A 14,670-nucleotide genomic window follows, 5' to 3' on the forward strand; every position below is an offset into this window, starting at 1 on the left:
CCAAGCAATGCTAGCATCTACCCAAGCATTTTAGTGGCCAGACAAGTACTATTAAACTAAACTAAAACTATTAGAAATGTTTTCATTAATTTAAATAAAGCTAAAAATAAAATATAAATATTAGAACTTAAAATTAAAAAATGTTGAAATAAAATAAGTGTAAGTTTAGAAATTTACTAAAACTTACAAAAAAAAAATGCCGAAAAAAAACATAAAATTACTAAAACTTTATTATATGTAAATAGCACTGGGTCAAACACCACTCTAATTGTCTTTTTGCAAATGGATTTTTTTTTTTAAGAATAATGAATTGTGCACTATAACACAAACACCAAAAAATCATAAATTTTGTATTGTATTTGTATTATGTTGTATTGTCTTTTTGTCTTATTGTCTTACATAAACAGCTATATAAACTATGTGAGATTTAATTTTCTCTTTGTCTAGAATGGAGCAGATGTACCAGAATGTCATGTCTCTGTGGCACCAGCTGCATGTCAACATGAAGAGCGTGGTCTCCTGGCACTACCTGCAGAAAGACATACGAAATATTTCCTCCTGGAGTCTGGACACAGTTAGTACCACAAAGTTTCCCCAATTTTCCATGTACTATCTTATTGGACCTCTTTCAGAGGTTTGTCATAATCATTTGTCTTTCTCTCTAGATGCGCTTGCAGGCTCCAGAAGAGAGACAGCATGCTTTAGACAACCTTAACGCCCACTTGTCCGATTTCCTTACGGACAGTCACGAGAGCTCCCTTTTCACGCCAACTGAACGCTGTGAGCTAGAGAGAGAAACTGAGAACTGCCGTGAACGTTGCCAAACACTGCAGGTCTCTTTGGAGACAGGTAAGATGGTCCTGTGTTCATGAGTGTATTGATAACTTGCTATGAAACCATAACATGGTGCTAAGAAGTTATTATTGTTTTTTTTCAGTGGAGAAGGATGAGTTGGCCTCTCGTGCTTACCTCTCAGAGCTGAAGAGCATCAGGTCCCATCTGGAGGATGCAGAGAGCAGACTGATGTGTGGCATACAGACTCCACACCCCAGCACAATATCAGGAGACGTTGCAGACAATGCAGTTCACATAGCAGAGCAAAAGGTTAGGAGTGATCAGCACAACTACGCCCTCTACTGCGCAGATGTCATTTGAATTTCATGGAGTCTTAAAAAAAGAAATGTCTGAAGATTCCTTTAATGGTTTTACAGAAACTTCAGCAGGATCTGAAAGGACTTCAGTCAGATTTGGGTGAGGTGTCACGTCGCTGTGTGAACTTCTTTGAGGAGAAGCCTTCCTCTTCTAGTGTGCCTGTCCTACGCTCTGAGCTCAACCTGGCCGTTGAGCACATAGAGAAACTCAACTCCCTCTCCTCTGTTTATCTGCAAAAGTTAGTACACTGAGTCATTTCAATTCATGTATGCATGTACTCTTAGTCATCAACCCTTGTTTGGCCTTAATAGACAACCATATTTTGAGTGTCTGTTTCTCTGCATCTGCCAGATTGAAGACGGTTGATGTATTGACGAGAAGCCTGCAGGCTGCAGAAAGTCAGGTGAGAAAGTATGAGAGTCGACTGAGTGAAGAGGATATGGTGCCCGCTGATACTGCTGCAATCCAGGCCTTGAGAGAGCAATTAAAGGTGAGACACCTGCTGTTATTTGACAAATTTCTCAACCATATCAACTAAACGCCAAAGTAATATTTGTTAATTTGACATTATCCTCATGAGACAATATTTGTTTAATTAAAAAAACAATGTTTTAGGTTAGGATTTTGCTGCCTCAAAAGAAATAGATTCATGATGCAGACTTTTTGTTAAACTGCTTTCCCACCATCTTCGACATTCACTAAAATTGCATTTCGCCCCTAGTGTCAGTTGCACAGAACTTTCAGATTGGTTGTGCTAAAGCAGTTACCTTCTTATTCACCATGCTTAAATAAGTGAATATTAAAACTAGGGATGCAACGATTGGATTTTTTGGGACCGATACCAATTTTAACAAACACTTATTGGCTGATTCCGATATTTGTATATTTGTCACTTCCTCTCTTATTTGAAATTTTAACATCAAAATAGATTGTATTTTTAGCATGTTTTAAATCAGCAAAGTTCAAAAACACCTGCATTAAATTAGACCAGCAATTTTACTGCTGCATCATCAAATAATTTCTTATGAACATGGATTGGATCCATTTAACATTCAGCAGGCCTACATAAATAGAACAAAACAAAGATACATATTATATAAACTGTGCTTTTTAGGTAGGTTTAACAGTTTTCAGGTACAGAAGTGAGAAGTAAAAAAATTTAAAATTATGTTTTCATTGTATAAATTAAATATGAATTCTTCTTTATTGTAACAGACTTTATTATGGTTTATTTGTTTTTGTATACATTTTAATATTTTTTTGTAAGTTTAAATGTGAATGAGATCTCCTTTACTAAGGAGGGACTCTTATTTTGATGGGTTTTCTGGTCTACAGAGCTATATGGGTAATGAAAGCACGCAGTTCTTCAGATTTAAAGTTTGTCGGTTTAATAAGCACCCCTTGAAAAGGCATGAGTTCTGTATATATTTATTTTTTTGATATTTGTTTACTGTTAGACTGTAATAAGTGTTTTGTGTAATTCGCTGTATGTTGATGATAATGCAACTGAGAGAGTTTAATGTGCACTTCTCGTGCTGTTTTGTTTAGCTCTTATGGTGATTTTTTTTTGGAGTGAAAAAGGACGCAATAAACTTAAGACATCATAAAAGTTTTGGTCATCATTCAGATGAGGTCCGCTACACTTATGAAAGTTACAAAAGTTTTTTTAGTCAAGAATAGTGTGCGATCTTTTGTCTTTTGTTATTTGATTAGCATTAATGTGCAGACAGCATCGCTAGGATTATGCAACAGACATTATACAGCTCAGTGCCTTCAGGCAGTTCATTAATAAACCACCATAGTAAATTGAGGAAAAATCGGCCGATAAATATCGGTGCCCGATACATCGGTGCATCCCTAAATAAAACTGAATATATCCATGCAATAGAGCTGAAGATCTTTGCCCGAACCCGACGGGACCCGATGGGGTTCGGGCTTAATTGATATCATTTTACGCGGGCTCGGGCCGGGTTCGGGCTTGCGCTCCGGTTTGCGAGGTAAACGAGCGGTCATGTAATGTGTTTCGATTAGCGCGAGAAAGATGCGAAAATGGATGCTGAGTAGGTGAAATGGAGGCTTGCCTCTGGCAATTACGTTTTGGTTGCATCAGAGACTAAAGCAAAGTCTGAGGTGTGGAAAAGTTTTGACCATGTTTATAATCAGAATAATTAGTGAATAATGATGCACCATCAGTGAGCGCAGGAACGCACTGAAGTCATCTACAGTGGATTCATTTTCCTCCACAAAAACATGTAGGCTTAGCCTAATGTCTGTGAGTAAAGGTTTTTCAAATGATAAATAAATATTCATTGAGTCTTGAATGCATAATGTGGACAGGGTATTTACGCTAATGCATTATTATTAACGCTTGGCATTATTCTTCTATTAAACGTCAGCTGCTAGTGGAGAAACAAATCTTAATTTCGTTATTGCCAAATAACCATCTTAATTTAAAATTTAATTTAATTTAATTTGTTAAAAAAAGACTCGTTTTTATTGGTGCGTTGGTCTATTTATTAGTGATGCGAAGTTCGATTCTTTTCCGCAAACCGGTTCTTTCGGACGGTTCGATTCAATAAACTGGTTGAAAAAAAAAAACGGTTCAGCGTTTTTTTTACGCTCGACGTAATGACATAATTGGCAATGACGTAATGGCGTCACGTCTATCAAACATTCAAATATATAAAGTCAGAAATCAACTTTAGTCAGTTAAAAACCTCATAATCATGAAACTGAGCTCAGCAATAATGTGCATATGAGGATTTAAGTCTTGAAGATATAAAGTAAATAAATCAGATGTAATCAGCGCAGAAACCACGATCCACTTACTATACATAATCCATTGCGATGTATTTTTTATTAAATGAACTTACGTTTCACAAGATTGCCCTTCATTCAAGCCCTCAGTTTACCCATGCTCATAACATTAGCACAGAATCAGTTCAGAATCAATCACCAAAAGAAACAGTTCGGTTCAGACGCTCTGTGTGTCATTCTGCTTCACGCTGAATCACACATGCGCAGTATCATCAGCTCCTCGGCTCTCGAATCGGACGCGTCCGAAAGAAACGGTTTTCAGTTCAGTGTACTGATGATCCGAAAACCGATGCAACCGGTTCTTGACTCGAGAACGAGAACTGCTCCAGCAGTGGGCGTGTTTGTTCGTCATCTGGCTCGGTCGGTGTTCATCTTCAGTTCGGTCTTCACAGCAGTTCAGTCAGTGTACTGTTTGAGTAAATGAATTTCTCCGGGATATTGGTTTATTCTGACTCAGAGGGAGTGTCAGTCACGTTAAAAAAGTTAACAGCTTAAGTTATTTGTGGATTAATGCTTATTGGAGACGCGAACCGTTTCAAACGATTCAGTTCGATTTGGTGAACTGATTCAACCGGTTCACTAAGAAGAACCGGTTAAATTGAACGATTCGTTCACGAATCGGACATCACTACTATTTATAGGCTAAATGAGCCTATGCCTATTTAGAGTGCTGAGATGTTACGATGTTACAGAGGACTTATTTTATTTCTTTATTCCAACTTCCAAGTGGCCTAGTCTACGTTAGTTATGAATAAATTATGTTAAAACATGTATAAATGATTCGTTCTTGACAAAAGGAAAAAGAGCTTTGTGCGCGCGCACATTTGAATAATGTCGGGCTGTAAACGGGTTCGGGCTTTTAAAAAGCTGTCAATCAAAATGTACTTGTCGGGCTCGGGCCGAAACCTGTCGGGCTCGGGTCCTGTCGGGCCTAACTTTTATGGCCCGATTACAGCTCTACCATGCAAACAAATAAATATTTTGTTATAATTCTAAAATTGTTTTGGACTTGTCGTATGATTGGAACTCCAGATAGCTCTGGAAGTTAGTATCTTCTGATCTGTTGTTTGTAAGAGACAGTGGAAAGGCAACTTTCTGTTGACTTTTTGGTTGCATTTCAAAACACCCTTACCCTGTTGCAGAAATGGCATTCAGAGCTGGAGGAGCAGGATCACATATTCAAGAGTCTGAGTTTAGAGGTCCAGCAGGCTAGAGAGGTCAGAAACCAGCTCAACAAACTGCACCCTGACCGCAGTCCTGAACTGGACCGCTACCAGGAGAAAGCACAACAGCTTACAGAGAGGTGGAGCGGAGTGGGCAGGCAAATGGAGACACGGTGAGTTGTTTCTAAGTCAAAAGAAATAGAAAGAGTACAAGTATTTTCTGTAATATTCCAGATTATAACGCAAAGCATAATGTCCTACAGGCAAGCAGATCTGGAGATGCTGGGTTCAGTGCTGCAGCAGTACAGAGAAGGCCACACTTCTCTTATCCACTGGATAGAGGACACCACCAAAAAACAGGAGAACACGCAACCAGAGCAGACGGACAGCAGAGCTTTGTCAGAACAGCTCGCACAGCAAACAGTGAGAGACCACACTTATATTGATGAATACTTCCAAGTGTTGTAAAACAGATGAGTGTTTGATTCAGTATCTGTTCTTCTGCAGGCATTGGTGGCTGAGATAGAACAGAACCAGGTCAAACTGGATGAATGCCAGACGTACTCTAAACAGTACTGCGCTGCTGTTAAGGTACGCACTCTGTCAAAGTGAACAGTGACGGCTACTGCTTACTGCTAGTCATCATGGAGAACTGGAAACATTAACACTTGTTTCACAAATTATATTCCTCCTTACTAGACCATGTCTTCCATTTTATGCATTAGGACTATGAACTCCAACTCATGACGTTCAGAGCTTTTGTTGAATCAACCCAGAAGTCCCCTGTGAAAAGGAGGAGAATGCACTCTTCATCAGATGTCATCACACAGGAGGTAAATGCAGGAAAACCAGGCTCATATGACATTAATTTATGTTATATATTTATAACATTTACATTAGTTGTCACGTTGACTTCAAATGTTTTAATCACTTTTTTCTACTACGTCTTAGTTTATGGATTTACGCACACGCTACACAGCTCTGGTTACCTTGACAACACAACATGTCAAGTATATAAGTGATGCACTACGGCGATTAGAGGAGGAAGAGGTGTGTTATGCCTTCCTGTGTCTCCTACTTTCAGTTTTTATTTTAACCTACTGTATACTTGCACAAGTATTCCCATAATAAAGCCAACATCAGATTTCATCATGCAGTGTACTGTGATTTAATGAAAATGTTTCCGCTTTGTTGTACAGAAAGAGGTGGAAGAGGAGAGGCAGGCACGAGTGGGGCAGGTCTCAGAGCTGCTCGGCTGGGTCAAGGGCCTACAGGAGCGCGCTGGCAGATCTGCTGAACCATCACTTGCTGCACAGCAGGTAGATTCTGAGTGTTTTCTATTGGAATATTGACTTTTAAAGTATTCTATAGACAGTAGTGTATCAATCATCAGTGAGTAGACTGTATGTGTTAAGTGGCTTTGAATTACTGTATCTGTCTCACTTCTAGGCTATTAGTGAGCAGTTAGCAGCTAAAAAAGAAGAAGTTGCTGAAGCTATCAGGAGCACTCAAGTTTTCCTGATGTCAAAACGGGCCAGCAAGTGAGTTTGCCCTATACGACCCTCAACACACATACATTGGTTCTCAGGCTTTTTATACCAAGTGCTACCAAGTCAAGATCAATCTATTTCAGAGCATTTACTCCAGGTCATATTTGATATCAACAACTTTAAATCTGATTAAAAATGGATACATTTACATTTAGCTGACGCTTTTATCCAAAGCGACTTGCAATTGCTATATATGTCAGAGGTCGCACGCCTCTGGAGCAACTAGGCTTTAAGTGTCTTGCTCAGGGACACATTGGTGTCTCACAGTGGATTCGAACCCGGGTCTCTCACACCAAAGGCATGTGTCTTATCCACTGCTTTTCCACTGTTTTCAGTATATTTAATAAAATACTTTGAAAATATTTTTACTTTAAGTCTTTGGAATTTTGCAAAGGCCAGTGGGATTCAGAGTTGCGTACTTTGCCACTTGCAGTGCTGTTTTAGTATTATTCATATACTATTATGTATATACTATTATGTTTTCATTTTTAGTTCATTATAATGTTTTTATGTAATTTTGACATTTTAATTGTTTGTTTTTCTATTTATCTTTTATTTTTATTTGAACTTTATTTTAATTCTCAAATATGATTTTTAACAGATTTATTTTACAGTAACCCTGGCCTCTTGGGGTTGTGCTGTGTATTGTAGTTTGAGAACAACTGCACTATATTCACATCCACCTCTAAGTAGCAGTAAATGTTAAATATACATGTACGTTGTTATTAACGAAGTGCATTTATCTTTAGGCTGTCTCCTGAAGAGCGCGCACAGGTGGTTTCCCAGCTGGATGAGCTGACGGCCACCTACAATCAACTGTGTGACAGTTCTGCCGCACAGTTACAACATCTAGAGGAGCAGCACGCAAAAGAGAAGAAGCTCAAGGTAGAGTTAGGGGGCAAAAGAAAGTCAGCAGTGACAGCAGTGTTCAACTTTGCCAAAGCGAGCTTCAACAGCAAAAAGCTTGTGTTGAAATGCTTCTCAAATATATTGCTTTAAATATTGGTCTTCGTTATGGTCAAGTTTTGTCATTGTGCTAGAGATATGCTACAGCAGTGTGTATGTGTGAGCCAGAGCGAGTGAATTATTTTTGTTGGTTATGTTGCCTGTCACGTGTGGTTTAACATTCATCATCACATTCATAGATCTCACAGATATTGTCTTATTTAACAGTTATAAAAAATTAATAGCATGGTGTGAAATCTAAATCATTCCTATTTTCTAGAACATGCCTGATATCATGTCACCAACACCATCCTTATTTGTCATTATTAATCAAGCACATCTGCTTAAACGCAACTCATTGTTCATTAGAATAGAATAGTGTTACTATTTGGCATCAGAAACTGCTTCTTTAGCCACTTTAGTGACCATTGAAGCCACATGCACATTGTAGAATAGCCTTTTCTTTTTCATTTCATTTAAATAAGGCACATAAAAACATGTAAATGTAAAGGCATAAATGTCATTACATTCATATTGTTTTGTTGCCACATGCAGCCACAATTAGAACTGTGCACCCATACATATATCAGTCATCATGTAGTGATTACTGTGTGAAGAATGGTATGTTTGTGTTTGAATGGATAGAAGCTAAAGATATAAACAAGATCAGAAAGCAGACGTCAAAATATTATTCCTATGGATTGGTATAGACTGAGTGCAGAAAGCAGCTATGCAAACCTCCACCTCACTCTTTGAGCATGATGTGTCCAGATCACAGCTATGTTTGTTTGTGTGTTTGTATGTGTGATATTGTCTGTTTTCAGTCCATGTCTTTAATACTGTAATTCTTTGTGAGATTTAATCAGCATTTTGCTTCAAAATCACTAACAGCTGCCGGGAGAAAAAGTAAGATGACATCTCCGAATTAGGAGTAAGAAAAATGTCTTATTCAGAATGCAGGACTATCCTTAGTTGATTAGTAATAAAAATAATATGTATATACCAACCAAGGCTTTCACACATTCATAGGTAAGTCTCAAAACAAATATTTAAAAAGAACTCAGTGTATGAATTTAGGTAAAAGTGTTATGAAAATTTAGATAGTCAGTGCCGGGTTGCATATCAGGCAGCTGGAGTGTGGCATGCAGATCGCTAACATCCGGCTTCTCACCCTATCACACCTCAAACTGCCGAACAATCAGTGTGTGTGCGTCTAAGGACCACCTCACACGGTAAGTAGTGCTTGCTTTCTTTCTTACTGTTGCTTTCTTTCTGACCTAGCAATATGTTCTTGTTTTCTCTTTTCTTTGGCCTCTTAGTGTATTTTAAATGTTCAGTTTGTGCATTTTTTTGCACACTGCAGTGCTGTGCTGCCAAATGTTTTTTTGCATGTACAAAAAGTAATGTTTTTAAAGAACATGATACTTGATATGTTTGTTAATTTTCCTTTATACCCATGAATAAATGCATGAATATTAGTATCAATATGATTGCTTCTTATGCTGATTTAAGTTATGCTATGGTGATGGGTGTTTTTCTCTTTCCCTCCCATTTAAACTGTGAATACAAATACACTGCAAAATCCAATAAGAACCATTTTTAAAATGTATGATTTCTATCTTTTCATAGGGCCAGGAAGTAATCACTGGAGTTATTGACCTCGGCACCATGGAAACCTTTCCAGTTTTCCAGGCAGCACAGCGTGGTCTCATAGATCAAGACACCTGTCATGTACTGTTGGAGGCACAGGTCGTCATGGGTGGTCTATTGCAGTATGACTCCCCTGATAAACTGTCATTAAATAAGGGTCTTTCCAGTGGTTTGATTGATAAACATACTTACCAATCACTGGAAGAGTTAGAGACTGCCCTTTGTCTTGTCAAAACAGTAAAATTGGCAGAGGGTCAGGAATTACCAGTCACCACTGCTATGAGACAAGGTGTCATAAAGGAGCTGGTGGGTGTACGTATACTTGAGCTGCAAATAAGCACTGGTAGCCTAAAGTTTGGTTCCAATGGAGAAATGGTTAGCCTGGATAATGCAAGGGAGAAGGGATTGTTATCCCCTGATCTTTGTCAAAAGCTTCAATCCTGTCTTCACCGGCGAGAACTTATTGATCCAAATACAGCAGAAAAACTAAGTCTGGTTGACTTTCAACAGCGTTGTGTTGTCAATCAAGAGACAGGTCTGCGCTTCTTTCCAGTTAAACAGAAGCCAGGAGGAACTGTCTGCTTATGCTCTGGCAGAAAGGTGGGAATATTCTGTGCTGTTCAAGAGGGGCTTATTGACCGACATGTCACAGTTCGACTTCTGGAGGCTCAGTTGTTTTCTGGAGGTATCACAGACCCCCGCTCGGGACACAGATTGACTGTTAATGAGGCTGTTCGGCATGGCATAATTGATCAGGACTTGGCCTGCTCCCTCATGACACGACAGCTACAAGCAGGAGGAATAATAGATCCAGTCAGTGGGGAGCGTCTAGAGTTGGATGAGGCCATAAAAAGAGACCTTCTCTCTCCTCACATAGCCTTACATGCACTGGAATCTCTCCAGTCTTTCATGGCAATAATGTTACCAGAATCAGGGGAGTTGTTTCCTGTAAGTGAGGCACTTAAAGAGGGTGTTGTCAATAGAGAGCTTGCTGCAAAAGCCCTGAGAAAACGTGATTCTGTTGGTGCAGTATATCTGCCTGAGAGGGGACAGGTGGTTCCTCTAAATCAAGCCCATAAGATAATTAAGCCACAGGCAGTGGAGATCCTAAAACAGATCCAGGTTCCAGATGTCCTTCCCAGTGTGAATCAGTCAAGTTCCTCATATATGAAGCGACTGAGTTCTAGATCTGCCAATTCTTCATCACCCCCTGCCTCACATGCAGGTGTCAATTATGACTTTCCCATCACAGAGGAAGGTAGGTCAGAAGAACAGGTTCAATACCGCCTTCTCACTCAAGTGATGAAACACAGCTACATTGATGCTCACTCAGGAGAACGCCTAGTGCTACTAGAACCAGAACTGGTAGAACTAATATGTGAAAATGTTAAAACCAAAAACCTTGTCAGACCAGTCCTACACAAAAGCTCTGATAACATTAGAGTTACACTGGACAGTGAAGCTATTAGTGTGATTGAAGAGGAAGAACATGAAGAACCCAAAATTATACAATATGAAATTTCCTGCAAGGACTCTTATTTGGAAGAGACTATAGAGATGGCAGGGGAAGATCTTGCACCCTTGATGGTCACCAACAAAACCTTTAAAGAGCCTTTGCATAAAGTAGATTTACAAGAGAAAGTTCTGTCATCAGAAGAGTATGAACAACCCAAGATAAAAGGTAAAAATGCCTGCAAGATCACTGATATAAGAGAGACAGTAGAAAGAAAAGAACAAGATCTTGCATCATTGACAGAAACAAACTTAACGTTTATAGAGCTTTCAAATGAAGAGATTCAAGAAGAGGTTTTGTTTGACTGGAAAAACACTGACATGAGTAAGACAATAGAAGGAGCAGTGGAAGATCTTGCATGTTTGACAGGCACAGACAGAACTTTTATAGAGCCTTCACATGCAGAGGTTTGGCATGAGAATGTTCTATTATCAAGAGAATTTGAAGAACCGAAGATTAAAAAAGATGAAATTGTAAGCAATACTGATGCGGGTGAGTCTATTGAACTAGCAGAGAAAGATCTTCCACACTTGGCAAGTAAAGACAGACCCTTTATAGTGCCTTCACATAAAGAGGACTGGCAAGAGAAAGTTCTGTCACCAGGAGGACATGAAAAACCCAAGGTTTTAAAGGGTAAAATTGCCTGGACAAACTCTGATGTAAGTGAGACAGTAGAAAGTTTAGACAAAGATTTTGCACCCTTGACAGGCACAGCCAGAGCTTTTATAGTGCCTTTACATAAAGAGAACTTACAAGAGGAAGTTCTATCATCAGGACAATATAAAGAACCCAAGAGTAAAAAATATGAAATTGCCAGCAAGATGACTAACATAGGTGAGACACAAGATGTTGCAGGTTTAACTGACTCAGAAATAGCCTTTATAGAGCCTTCACATGAAGTTGTTTGCCAAGACAAAGTTCTGTCATCAGGAGAATGTGAAGGACCCATTATTATAAAAGGTGAAATTGCCTGGAGGAACATTGGTATGGGTGAGATGATAGAAAAAGCTGAGAAAGATTGTGCCCCCTTGACAGGCACAGACAGAGCTTTTATAGAGCCTTTAAATAAAGCAAATTTACAACAGAAAGTTCTTTCATCAGGACAATATAAAGAACCCAGTATTAAAAAAGATGAAACTTTTAGCAATAAGACTAACATCGGTGAGACACTAGAAAGACCAGAGGAGGATGTTGCAGCTTTAACAAGCTCAGAAATAACAATTTTTGAGCCTACACATGAAATTGTTTGGCAAGAGGGAGTTCTGTCATCAGGAGAATGTGATGAATCTACAATTTTAAAAGGTAAAATTGCCTGGAGGTATGCTGATGTGAGAGAGACAATAGACAGAGCAGAAGGAGATCTTGCTCCCTTGACAGGGACAGAAGGAACTTTAATGGAGCCTTCACATGAGGTTTGGCAAGAGGAACTTATGTCAGGAGAATGTGATGAACATGAGATTAAAAAACATGAAATTGACAGGAAGGACACAAAAATGGGTGAGACCATAGAAAGAGCAGAGGAAGTGTTTCCACTCTTGACAGCCACAGTAAAAGCCTTTATAGAGCCTTCACAAGAAGAGTACTGGCAAAATAATGTTCTGTCATCAGGGCAATATGAAGAGCCCAAGATTAATGTAAATAAAACTGCCAACATGAAGACTGATCTGGGTGAGACTATAGAAAGGACAGAGGAATATTTTGCACCCTCGACATGGATAGACCTAAATTTAACAGTGCCTTTTCACACAAGTTCAACCCTGCTGAAGACTGTGTCAGATAATGGGGCGCCCTCTCCGAATCAAATTATAGATTCAACATTAAATGAATCTAAAAATAAGCAAACACTTGTCTTGGAACAAACAGATAGTAGTGGGGTATTTTTAGGGATAATGGAACAAAATATGTTTGACATGAGTGAAAGCAGTGCACATACTTCTCTAAAAGATACTGTAAACGTAGGACAGTATGATCAGCTGAATGTCAAACCAGATGAAGCCCTGGCTGCAAAACACCCAGAGGAAGTAAAGAAAATGGTTGAACACAAGGAAAATAAAATAATATTTTATCAGCCTGGTAAAGATAAGAAATTATTCCCTTCAGAAAGGAAGACTTTGTCAGTAGAACTAAGTGATGATGATGATTTGAAGATTGGGAGTATGGCAATGGATCTGCAACAAGGGGGTCTTGTAACTGTAGGTGGCCACAAAGTTCTCTTGGATGAAGCTCTGGCACAGGGTTTGCTTCCAGGGCACACTGTTATTAAGCTTATGGAAAAAGCTGGACTCTTTGGTGGTTTTCTGGATATTAAAGCCTGTAAGTCACTTAGTGTTGAGGATGTGATACAAAAAGGCATGTTGGATGAGGACTTGATAGCCCGTGTTCTTCATTCAGAAAAGATATTAGCCGGTGTGATTGATGTGGAGCATGGACGGCTCTGCTCAGTAAAGGAAGCTGCTGAGGCAGGCCTGTTGGACTCTGATACCTCTGCTCGACTTCTTGAAGCCCAGGTTGTGTCAGGGGGAATAGTTGACCTACAAAGGGACAAGAACGTATCAGTTACCCTTGCAGCCAACCTTGGGTTGATTGAAGAATGTAAGAAAGAAAAGCTGCTTTCACTGGAAAAGTCATGCAGAAGAAAATGTTCAGATCAAAATGCAGTGCAAAACAAGTTGGCACTACAGTTACAGATGAAAGGAGTGGTGGACCCAAAAACCAAAAAACCTGTCCCACTGGAACAAGCCCTTCAAACTGGTTTAATTGGACAGGGTGAGGCTCAGACGATTCTATGCCAGCAGGTTGCAGAAGGTGGCATTGTGCATCACGACTCTGGTGTTCGCCTTACTGTCGTGGATGCACTAAACCTGGGTCTCATAGATCACACAGTCGCTCCAAAGTTGATGGATCTGGAGAAGGCTTTCAAAGGCCAAGAGCCATGTAGATTGGATCAAGACACTTCATTTCTTCAGGCCTCTACAGGTTCTATTTATGACAATGCATCAAAAAGCAGGATTACTCTGAGTGAAGCTGTTTCTAAAGGGCTTCTAGATGATGAAACGGCAAATAAAGCTATGGCCTCACCCAATGTGAAGAGCGGATTGTTGGACCCTCATAAAGCTTGTGTTGTGTCCTACTCTGAGCTGTTAAACCAGGGTAAAATTGACATTGAGACAGGGCAGAGATTCCTTGAAGTGAGACCTTTCAGAGGTGTTCCACATAAACAAACTAATGAAATGATGACCTTACCACAGGCAATTAAGGCAGGCCAAGTAGATCCCATACCAGCAGTGAGAGTATTGCAGAGTCAAGCAGGTGCTGGGGGTATCATTAACATTTATAGTGGAGAGCGTTTGCTTCTTCCAGAGGCTTTAAATAAAGGCTTAGTTGATAAAGACATGGCGAGATGTATTGCTACAAATCAACTCTTGAAAGGGGGGTTGCTCAGTCCAACCAGTGGACAGAGGGTCTCCAGCATTACTGAGGCAGTTGAATATGGACTTATTTCTACAGAAATGGCTGCGGAACTTCAACACAGCATGGGCCTTGTAGATGAAGATGAGAGGAAAAGTTCCAAAATACCAGCTTCCTCAATGAAAGGACCATCTAGTTCTTTATTTCCTGAGATGATATCAGAGAGAATGACCCCTAATAAAATGTCACTTGAGAAAAGTCTATTGAGTATACCATCACCACAATTATCATATCTTACAGAAGCTGAAATAAAAGATGCAGATCTTCTGGAAAAAGAGGAGCTTGAATCTTTTGACGTCTGTCCTGATTTAGAAAGTAAGGAACAATTGGTTGATGCAGTGATGCAGGACAGCAATGATACGTCATTGGAGGTTCTGACAGAATTTACCTTGAAAGCAGAAAAAAGACTTCA

General features: G+C 39.4%; 1 protein-coding gene across 18 annotated transcripts in view; it reads left to right on the top strand.

Annotated features, from left to right (window-relative positions):
* Positions 1–14,670, top strand: part of macf1a (microtubule actin crosslinking factor 1a) — a 165,749-nt gene that overhangs the window by 84,961 nt on the left and 66,118 nt on the right. For 17 of the 18 annotated variants that reach the window (XM_059509717.1, XM_059509726.1, XM_059509724.1 and 14 more), the window contains 14 exons: positions 448–574; positions 666–849; positions 938–1,104; positions 1,212–1,390; positions 1,504–1,642; positions 5,112–5,305; positions 5,396–5,555; positions 5,640–5,723; positions 5,858–5,965; positions 6,084–6,182; positions 6,332–6,451; positions 6,582–6,673; positions 7,432–7,567; positions 9,257–14,442. In XM_059509717.1, coding sequence (XP_059365700.1) covers positions 448–574; positions 666–849; positions 938–1,104; positions 1,212–1,390; positions 1,504–1,642; positions 5,112–5,305; positions 5,396–5,555; positions 5,640–5,723; positions 5,858–5,965; positions 6,084–6,182; positions 6,332–6,451; positions 6,582–6,673; positions 7,432–7,567; positions 9,257–14,442 — 6,975 coding nt within the window. The remainder of the gene's footprint in view (positions 1–447; positions 575–665; positions 850–937; positions 1,105–1,211; positions 1,391–1,503; positions 1,643–5,111; positions 5,306–5,395; positions 5,556–5,639; positions 5,724–5,857; positions 5,966–6,083; positions 6,183–6,331; positions 6,452–6,581; positions 6,674–7,431; positions 7,568–9,256; positions 14,443–14,670) is intronic. The other variant, XM_059509721.1, reaches the window with a different exon arrangement.

The sequence above is a fragment of the Carassius carassius genome, chromosome 25 (genome assembly GCF_963082965.1).
Source record: "Carassius carassius chromosome 25, fCarCar2.1, whole genome shotgun sequence".
Classification (NCBI taxonomy): domain Eukaryota; kingdom Metazoa; phylum Chordata; class Actinopteri; order Cypriniformes; family Cyprinidae; genus Carassius; species Carassius carassius.